This window comes from Atta colombica, unplaced genomic scaffold (genome assembly GCF_001594045.1).
Source record: "Atta colombica isolate Treedump-2 unplaced genomic scaffold, Acol1.0 scaffold82, whole genome shotgun sequence".
Lineage (NCBI taxonomy): Eukaryota > Metazoa > Arthropoda > Insecta > Hymenoptera > Formicidae > Atta > Atta colombica.
In genome coordinates, this window is record NW_017259575.1 from 640,987 (window position 1) to 651,319 (window position 10,333).

The 10,333-nt window shown below is 36.1% G+C and overlaps 2 protein-coding genes across 3 annotated transcripts in view; one reads left to right on the plus strand and one right to left on the minus strand.

The window, feature by feature from the left end:
- The window catches only part of LOC108692808 (thyroid receptor-interacting protein 11-like), a 23,157-nt gene extending 18,764 nt beyond the window's left edge, over positions 1 to 4,393 (minus strand). For both annotated transcript variants that reach the window (XM_018201300.1, XM_018201298.1), the window contains exons 1-3: positions 4,111 to 4,393; positions 3,060 to 3,139; positions 1,398 to 1,472 (exon numbers count right to left, since the gene is read on the minus strand). In XM_018201300.1, the coding sequence (XP_018056789.1) occupies positions 1,398 to 1,472; positions 3,060 to 3,139; positions 4,111 to 4,213 (258 nt within the window). In that variant the 5' untranslated portion in view covers positions 4,214 to 4,393. The remainder of the gene's footprint in view (positions 1 to 1,397; positions 1,473 to 3,059; positions 3,140 to 4,110) is intronic.
- Positions 4,394 to 7,305: 2,912 nt separating this feature from the next.
- Positions 7,306 to 10,333, plus strand: part of LOC108692820 — a 37,467-nt gene continuing 34,439 nt past the window's right edge. The window contains exon 1 of the mRNA XM_018201324.1: positions 7,306 to 7,664. The gene's annotated coding sequence lies outside the window, so the exon portion shown is untranslated. The remainder of the gene's footprint in view (positions 7,665 to 10,333) is intronic.

Sequence of the window (10,333 nt, forward strand, 5' to 3'; positions counted from 1 at the left end):
AAAAATGGAAGGGAAGGGAAAGATTTAATAAAAAAACGATTGTTGATTTGCCTGAAAGAAGAAATAAAAGAAATTCTCTTCCCGAAGAAATTCGTGACACATTCCACGGCAAGTGAGACCGATCCTTTGTTGATCCAAGATACGTAATAAAGTGTAAGAACGTGGATGTGTTACCTGCTTATCTTCCGTTCCTAACACACGTTTAACACAATGAAAGGCTGAGACATAAAACAAATCTAAAATATTTCGAGCCGAAAATACAGTAGATACTGTCTAGGTTTTTTTCTTAAGTATTTTTAATTATATCTTGTCTCACTTCAATTTTCTTTTCTGTCATTGTACTTTTGCGTACAGACACACGTTCCTTTTTCCATCGGGGTCAAAGTTCGCTTTTGCCTCGGTCTGTATGTTGAAACGTTTCTTCTCCGTATGCGATCGTATCATCATAGTTTTGGAAATGTTATGGAAATGTGCTCCGATGCATACATATATATATGTGCATACATATGTGTGTGTGTGTGTGTGTGTGTGTGTGTGTGTGTGTGTGTGTGTGTGTGTGTGTGTGTGTGTGTGTGTGTGTGTGTGTGTGTGTGTGTGTATACATACACTATAGGAAAAAGTTCGTGGCGTTTTTTTAATGCCATCTAACGAGAAAAACGCCACGAACTTTTTCCCACACCTAATATATAAAGAATTATATTACAATGTTCTACGTCGACATAACAAAAGCCTCTTATCTAGGCGTTGATAAGGAAAAAATAGTCTTTCCGCTATTAACAATTACTATCGGTATCTGCTAAATAATGCCAAACGGCTAGTTGGTCGTTATCGCAAGCGCATTTACTTCGCACGCACACATGTACAAATATGCGACATGCATGCACATATATTATCGTATTTACAACTTAATGGCAGCAGCAAGTAAGACAATGAATCGCTCTATTATTACAATGATGTAACAACAATGAATTATCACGATGATGTGGAAGCCCCGGGAGTCTCAACTGTTAACAAGGAGAGAAGGTGGACGATGCTCTTTGCACGGTTTATAGGTCGCGTAATCGCGAATGGTTCTTACATTTGAAAAGGTGATAACTAACACGTCGAACGTTCGCGAAAAACTTTACATTGCGTTCGTTTGAAAAAAAAAAATGTGAAACGAAGAAAAAAGAACAGCATTTTTTCAGTCATTCTCGTCGATTACATATGTGTGCAATGTCATATCTTTTAATCAATAATTAATTATGACAAATTAATTACAGAAATAATTATGTCAATTTTTATTGCCTCTCAAAATATCATAAAAAGTTACACCTAATGCAAATAGCAAAGCATTTTTTTTTTCTTGACAACTCTCGTGGCAATTATTGGAGTTATTTAATATAGAATCAACTTACCGATTCCTTGGACTTTGCGTTTATCTCGATAACGGCTCTCTGGAGCTCGCAGTTCTGTCGACGCAGAAGAGAAATCTGTATACGATATATAATTCTTATGTAAGTAATATATACAATATACTTCAATATATACTTTTGTAAAAAAAGAAATTATACGAAGGTAATAATTGAAGGTCATAACTGTTGCATAACTATTGCATATTAATATATATGCCAATGCTTCTTCGTTTCTTTCTTATGTACATGTATATCTTATAATATTAAAAATATATAACAAGCATTAATATTTATTACTATATGTATAGACTTTACTGTTGCTAAATCATTAAGAGAATTTTTTAAATTTTGATATTGCCATAGATGATAGCCATAGATGAAGTAAGCAAATTCATTGACAAGCGAGGACAAATCGCTTAAAAAGCGGGATAAAAAATTAAAAAATTCGTGGTAAAAAAATTAAAATTATACTAAGCATTAATATTTATTATTATTTTTACTGTTGACAGATCATTTAAGAAATTTAATTTTTTAAATTTTCACGCTATTAGTTGATAAGCAAATAAGTTCCTCGACAAGCAAGAGCAAATTGCTTAAAACGGCGGGGATCGGAAATAAATTTATAAATTCAGAATTTAACGAAATTATAACGGTATTATGTTGATTTTTACAAATTGTTATCAGGCGACAGCCGAAGCTTTTAACGTTCGACTTTGGCACTCGAGATTCTTTCAGTGAAATTCGAAAAAAATCTCACCACAAGCTGATCCGAATTGTTTATAAAGCGATCGCGCCCGGATCCTCGACTTAAATATTAGGAAGCACAGTCAGAAGGAAGTCCGGTGGTGCCCCGTGGATACAGGACGTACGATACGCGTTTACATTTGCTGCTCTTATCTTACGTTTGCATTACGATAACGGTCCCCCACCTCCCACGATCCTCGATGCGTTATCTCACATGACCCTTGGGTACCGCCAAAACTCCCCTCTTTCTGCGGGGTTCCTCAGCAAGACTTGAACTCCCCATTTGCCGCGAGATAGAAAAAGCATCAAATCGTAGGTAGGTAGGTAGGTAAGTAGGTATGTACATAAAGTGCCTCACAATCATACGTTCTTTCACAATCCAGGAAATATCTTCGACAAGCTTGAAATCAGGCTTTCCTTTCTCTACTTTCCGGGATACCTAATACATACTTCCCACCGCCTCGGTCTATCATCTTTGACCGATCTAAAAGATCCCTGATCGTAATATCGTTCTAACGGATAAGGCCGAATGCGATGTTTGCTCTACACTCGTTCGCGATTATTGGGGAACGCGACATCTGTTAAAATAATTTCTAATCATAACGTAGCTCTTTTCTCTTATCTGAACTGGCAGACATCTGTGCGTATATTAAGTATGACCTTTTTTTTTTTTTTTCAATCTATATGGAAAATATAATCACGAAGGTTAGAATGATTTAAAAGAAAGTCATGTACATATCGAATTATAGATTAATCACCTCCTGATGATCCTTTTTCACGATTACAAATTTATATTTGAAATGTTGTGATTATAAAAAAAATATTACTTTTACAAAGAAACGTGAAAATTCCAAGAAATTAATGATTATAAATATTAATTTATATAATATAAATTAATATATGTGAAACAAATGTATTCACCTCTGCATCTTTCGTGGTAAGCAGATCCTGCAGTTGGATGCATTTTTCGTTCGCCTCCTTCAACTCCTTTGATCGTTCGTCTGGAAGTAAATAATCATCAATAAATTAGAATCATTTATTACGCTTCGTGATATTTTGTAAATCGTATTAATCACTGTTATACTGAACTTATATTACTAATATTACTAATTTATATTTGATAAATAATTAGAAAAAAATTATGACAAAAGTTATGACGTGAATTATTACGGCAATTTTTAATTAATTTCCTAATATGTATTTTCCCACAGAAATCCAAAGAGAATATGTCGATAAACAATTACGAATAATTGCAAAATTATTAACAATAATAAACTATAAGTAAAACTGATTTACAAAGATAATTAAAAAAAAAGAAATAAAAAAATTAATCTAAAACAATAATAAAAATTAATATTAATTGTTTTCAAATCCATTCATATATTCAATGTAATATTCATTTTGAAAATGAATGAATTCTAAATCAAAGTTTTAATTGACAATCATCAACAATCACAGAAATGTACATGTAGAATTAATTTGTAACAAAAAAAGAAAAAATACAACAAATTTAAAAGATAATGAAAATTAGTGGTAATAATGTTTTTAAATCATATTCGATGTAATATTAATTATTGTTCGTAATTATTATAAATACATTGTAATATTCATTTTTAAAATGCGTAAATTCTCGATCAAAGTTTTAATTGCATTATATCTATTAACAGATTTATACTTTAATAGAATATTATATATAAAAAAATATATGATCTTTTATATTATATAATTTATACTGATCAAATATACTGTTTTGATTACAGTCGTTAAAAAAGATTACAAGCAAAAATAGACCAGCCACGTGATTAGTGAACACTCAAGTGGTAACAATTTCTCAGTCGATAAGAAATACAATAGAATCGTCATTTGACAGCCGTAACCTAACCCTTTTACTGGAAAAACTATCGAAAATACCAAGATTATGAAAATATCAAGATCTGGAGTCGCGTTAGAATTTCGAAACATTAATACATACCTATTTCGTCAACGATACCATCAGATAAAACCTCCCTCGTGAGATTCGTGATGTGTCCTTTTAAACTGGAGATACTGGATAAACTGTCACCGAACCACGCCATTTTTCGTTAACGATGAATGTCGCTTGTGTTATTCGATAAGTACACTGGCATTTATCACTGGGAACGATCGTCGTGCGTATGACACATCGCAATGGTGGAAAACTCGAATTCGTTATGTCTATGCGAATTACAAAACATGCTAACACGTATACACTTGACAGCAGACAGGTTGAAACTCTTTCTTCTCGATGAGTTTTGGAACGCACTCGAGCCTTAGATTAGAACACATACTTCTAATGGCTTCTGCACACTGGATGCGAAAACGCTCGCCGCGAGGTAAAATGTGACATAGTAGCTAATAAGCTTATACTTTCTAACATGTTCATTGGTTATCGTGTCGCATTTTGCCGCGCGGCAAACGTTTCCGTGTTCAATCACAGTGTGCAAGAGCCATTAAACTCCAGCCAATTGTTCGCGGAGCTATACAGTGAGTGATTGTACCAACTGTCGAGGTTGCCTATACATACATGTTCGATCAAATTTTAATCATATATTTCATTTAATTAAACAAAATTTTCAAATTTAAGTATTAAGTTTAATTAATAATGTATATAGTATGCGACTTAAATTTTAACAAATAAAAATTAATAAAAATTAATAAAAATTAGTGATTTTGGAAACTGCAGAAACTTCTAGGAATCATAAAAAAATCAAAATTATTAAAACAAGTGATGTTTATTCTGATACAAATAAAATAACAAAAGAGAATTGAAATACTTATCTTCCAAAAAATCCTAACATTTATAATTGTTGGTGCGTTCCAAAACTTGTCGAAAAAAAGTGTTTTAAATCTTCTTATTGAGTGTGTATATTCTTACGAAATGTGTATTGAGTGTGTATATCCTTACAGCAACGTTGCAGCAATATTATCTTGAAAGATTACAATATTGTAATAATATTGTCCGCTAAAATAAAATATTGATGTAATATTCTGTGATATTCCTGCAATATTCAAAAAAATATTGCAGATATATTGCTGCAACATTATTTTATATTATAAATTTTGATAACGAATTTTTTAGTAAATTCGAATAATTCAGAATTTTGATGATAAAAAAAAACTTTATTATATTAAGTTTATATTGTATCTATATTGTATATAAAGAAAATTTTTTTAAAAATAAAATGTTGTATAAAGATATATAAGATTATCGATGATATATGCGTGAAGTTTTTTTATATTTTCCTATTTTATTTTATATTATATTTTTATTTTACTGAAGGTTTTTAATAAAGTGCTAAATATATAAAAGCGCGCTGTTTTCTACTTGCTCTTATATTCCATTTATTCCAATATGGCATTTATTATAATTATGATTGCGATTATGATTGCGAGATTATTATATCTTGGAACTACATCATTTGTGAGAGGAAACTAATTTTATATGTTAATTTATAGCGTACGAATGACTATAATTTCGGAAATGTTATCATAAATTATCGATTTTTGCCACGAGTGCGACGTCCGCGTATTGCTAATTTATTTTTACTGAAAATATACTTGCCCCGTATGGAAACCAATGTTATTTCTGTCGTTACATTTCCTTCATTATATACGAAAATTGGAGAATCGCTTGATGAAACATATGCAAATCGCATTTAGGAAGCACAGAGAGAACTTCACGAAGCACGGTTTTGTTTCCATTATCATTCGAGATGTCTGCGCCAAAATAAGCAAATATGTTGTATAAATAAAAATATAACATATAGAAGATATAACATAAATTATACTAATCAAACATAAATGTTTATTATGTAACATATAGGATTACATTTAGATACATAAGTATACATATATGATATAAAATTATATAATAAAATTAAAATGACATCAAATAGAAGTCATTAGGAAAAGTCACAATGATCACTCGATAGTTTTATTATCATGTTTAGAATTCATCATAAAGTCATCATAAAATTAAAAATGTATCGAATTACATTATGAATTACATTATGATTACATTATGATTTTTCCTAAAATGACTTATATTTCATCTTATGATGTGTTCTATATGAGGGAATATAAAAAATACAAATATCTACGAAGCAAAGTTTACTTTGGCAATAATAATAATTGGAGTGTAAGTCGAATGTAAGGGGAGGTAGAAATGTAAACGAAGCTTTTAGGAGGCAAAAATTGAGACAACGAAATGTAAAGGAAACACTTCTTTTACATTTCATTGTTTCAATTTTTGCTTCTTGTAAGCTTCGTTTACCCTTCTGGCACTCTCCCTTTATATTCGACTTTCGCTCTGATTTTTGTTTCCGTTAGACTCTACAGTATATATGAATATATAAACTGTAAGATATTTGTTCATGCGTCTTTTATTTTTCTCACTAGGTAAAGGTTATTAGTCTCGCGAAAAAATTTTGCATATCACTGCAGCGCAGAAAACATTCTGGGTAATCAATAATGTGTGTATAAAGGTATACAAAGGAAGAAAGCTCGAAAAATAATTTGCGGTTGGCCGCGACTGGCCGTGTGTGGTACAAATGTGATGGCGCGTGCCTTTCACGCCATTCTCTAGATACAGCGATAGAAATTACGGCGGCTGTATTAAATAATAGCTTATTCTTGCATCTATTGATTTATTAAATGATATTCCTTCAAACGACTCCGCAAATCTAAAAGGATAACGAAATGCAAAATACTATAAATAGAAACGTCGATAAGAGTTTAACTTTAGATTCGCGTAAACTTTAGATCACGTTACTCCTATTCTGCAATTTACTAAAATGCAGATAAACATCATTTCGCACCGCGTAAAGTTCGCTTCTGGCATTTGCTGAGCAATAATGTCGCGCTTTAATGTCCTTTTAACGTAAAGCTCTTTTTTATTTTCAATAGTTTTACATTTACGTCAACTATGCTGACACATTTCGATGTGACGAAATTCGCGATTTTAAATAGCGCGAGGTCAACAACACGAAACCTCGAAATCATTATTCTTCACTCGATAAATACTGGTTATTGGCATTTTATATTAAACGCGAATTTTTTCACAAAACTCCTTTGAAGGCGCAACAGCAAAGAAAAGCCTCGAGTCTTAATCAATTATAGTGGTATATCTTTGAAAAAATTGCGCACGTGGTTTATCCGACGAAAATTTCTGTCGGCGCCCATGGGACAGAATCGGGAACGATGTCGAGCACCTCCCTCCTCTCCAAGAAACGCGATGGCGAGGAAATCCTGAGGTGAGGGGGTGAGAGGAAGTCCGTAGGAGTCGGTGGTGGTTTCGATGATAGGGATAGGGGTGGCGCGCGGACGGGAGCGCCATCTGGCCGTTCAGTGCCCGGCCACCCTCGGTACACCCCGTGTGTGACTCGCGCTCGCGGCTTCCGGATTATCGCGGCTAGTTTAGCGGGCCCCGAGGATTGGGACAGCAGTAGTGAATCGTGCCTTAAATACAGTGACCAGTGTATGCCTTGAACGCGCGACGCGACAAAAAAGGTAATTATCCCCCTGAGTGATGGTGGCGGCATCGACAGTCGCGAGAACGGCTGTCTTTCTCACGCGCTTTTTCCCTTTTGAATGTGAGATGTGTGAAGTAATAGGAACTGGAAGAACGGAGGTGGGGTAATCTCGGAGTTATGGCGTAGAGAGAAAGTGGAAGCGGAGACGCCGATGTTGTAGGTAGACGATTCCCTCGCAAGGATCTTGGCTTCTCGCAAGGGGAAGCGATGACGAGACGACCGAGACGAGGCGCACGCGATTCGATGAATCGATCCATCCGTCCGTCTGCCGCCCCGATACCACGGCACCACGGCATTCGCGCGACCCCGAGTGCGCGAGTAGTCGAGTACAAGTAGAGAGTACTCGCGTCGCATCCCGTCGGATGAGAACAAACGTCATCGTCTTCGAGCTCCTGCGCGAGGATGTTGCCAAGTTACTCTCTCCCTTCAGGCGTCTCCCCGTCGACCGAACGACCATGAGGCCGACATCGGCGACGTAATATTGGCGACGACGGGGGTGAAGGCGCGCGTTGTGATTCGCCCACACGGGGGAGGGGGGAACAGAACGGAGACTCCTCGAGGTTTGCTTAGACCTATCGAGAGAGAAACATATAGATTGATAGATAGATAGAGAAAGAGAGAGAGAGAGAGAGAGAGAGAGAGAGAGAGAGAGAGAGAGAGAGAGAATGAGAAGGGGAAGGGGAGTAACGGGGCGAGCATGATATCGGCCGCTCGGTCACCCGCGGTGGAAACGTGGGCCGTCACCTCCTCGTCGCCGCTCGGCCGCGTCCGTCGGGTCTGGCTCCCGCGCGCGATTGATCGTCGGCGGCGCGGCGCGCGTCATCGCCGTCTGTCCATCCGAGTCCCGATTCCCGCTAGTCCCGCTTGCTCGGCGAGTGCCGAGTAGTAGACGCGTGTCCGGATGACGGCGACGACCCTCTATTTCCCAACGCGGTGAGGCTGCGTGCGGAGACGAAAGCTCGTGATTTTTCACAGCCGGTACATGCGCCGTGTCGCCGGATCCCGCGACGTTGGATGCGTCGAAGGAGAACGAAGACGCGATCGCGGGGAACGGAATTTGATTGAATATTTACGGGATTCTCTCGCGATCGTTCCTCGATCTTCACTGATGTGTCTCTCCTTCCGGAAGAGATCTTAATATTCCTTATACGCCGCGCGTAGAGATCGCGAATAGCCGATAGCCTGATGTTTAATATCGCAACTATCCTGTTTACTTTCTCGTCTCTAGAGGCGTCTTGTTCGTTTTTCAAAAAGTAGTTTCTCTTTCAATTCCTTCGACGTGACTGGGATTTGTCATCTCCTCCGTCCGATAATTAAGCTCGAAACGTGATTCTGTTTGAACACTCGTCCGCCACAATGCCGAATTTATGCGGGGTTGGCAACGAGGCGAATCAGATGGCAGATTATTTGTTTTAGCTTGACAAGAGATAAGAGCAGAGGTAAGCGAATGATTTGCTGATTAGTTACGTACTTGCTTCTTGACCTGCATCTAGAGACCCTATAATAGAGTCTAGCTAAAAGTAATTTTATTAAGAATGAAAAAGAAGGATATATATAATATCTCTTTTTATATATGCTATCTTATAATTTAGCCTGTATTTTACGTGTTTTTACTTATTCTTATTAAAGTTGACAAAAGTTTACTAATCAAAGGTTTTTGTCATCTTGATTTTCTTATAGGGTCTCTAGCTGACTTCGCGTAAGATCGTTACGGAAAAGGAACGCTAGAATTAAGTTAAGAAAAACGCGAATTGCTTGTTTTCCTCGAGAAAATGTAATAGTAAGATACCTCGTTATTTGACTATCTCCAGCTTCGCGCATTCTCAGTTTAACATGAAGCGTTTCCTTAAGCAAAGTCAACAGGCAAGCAAATTTAGATAGAGAGAGCGAGATATCTGTTTATCTCATTCAAAGAGAGTTAATTCAGGGGCCGAGTAAGAAACTCGCTTCCGTCTCCACGTTGGTTGATTTTTTTTTTTAATCCGATGCGCTACCATTTTCTGCAGATGTTCACGAATAGAAGCAATCCAATCGTATATCTTTTCTGTTATTCCTTGCGCGAGATAAGTAAAGCATGCTGCAATAGCATATGGAAAAATGTAAGCAGTAAAAACGCAAAGAAATAAGCAAATCAACATTTTTTGTTTTGCTGCTGTTTACGTTATTGTCTATTTTCGATTGTACTACTTACACGCTTACGTTTTTCGACCTAGCATCACTAGCTTTCCTTTGGCTTGCTTTCTCACTGGTTATGACGAATGTATGCAAAATTGAGGGAGAAACTAGTCGAACCAAGTAAAGCTACTTTGCTCGCTTCTACCTTTATCACTTTCTGATCTTCTCTCTTAATTTCCTCGACTCGCCTTCCCCCGTTTCGTGTGAACTCAATATTACGCTCAATGTATACGCGATATGAATAGAGAAGCGAATTGCAGGCAATGTATTTCAGTCAATTTATCTAATCTCTCGATACTTTTTCGCAAACGCGAGATAGGCGAATCGCTCGCTATCTGACTTGCCTTCCTGCAATTTTATATTTACAATGTTGCATTAAGAAAAAAAATGTACTAAATTTTAATAAATATTTGTTTGAATAGTACTGAATATTTATTAGATTTAAATATATATATATATATATATATATAT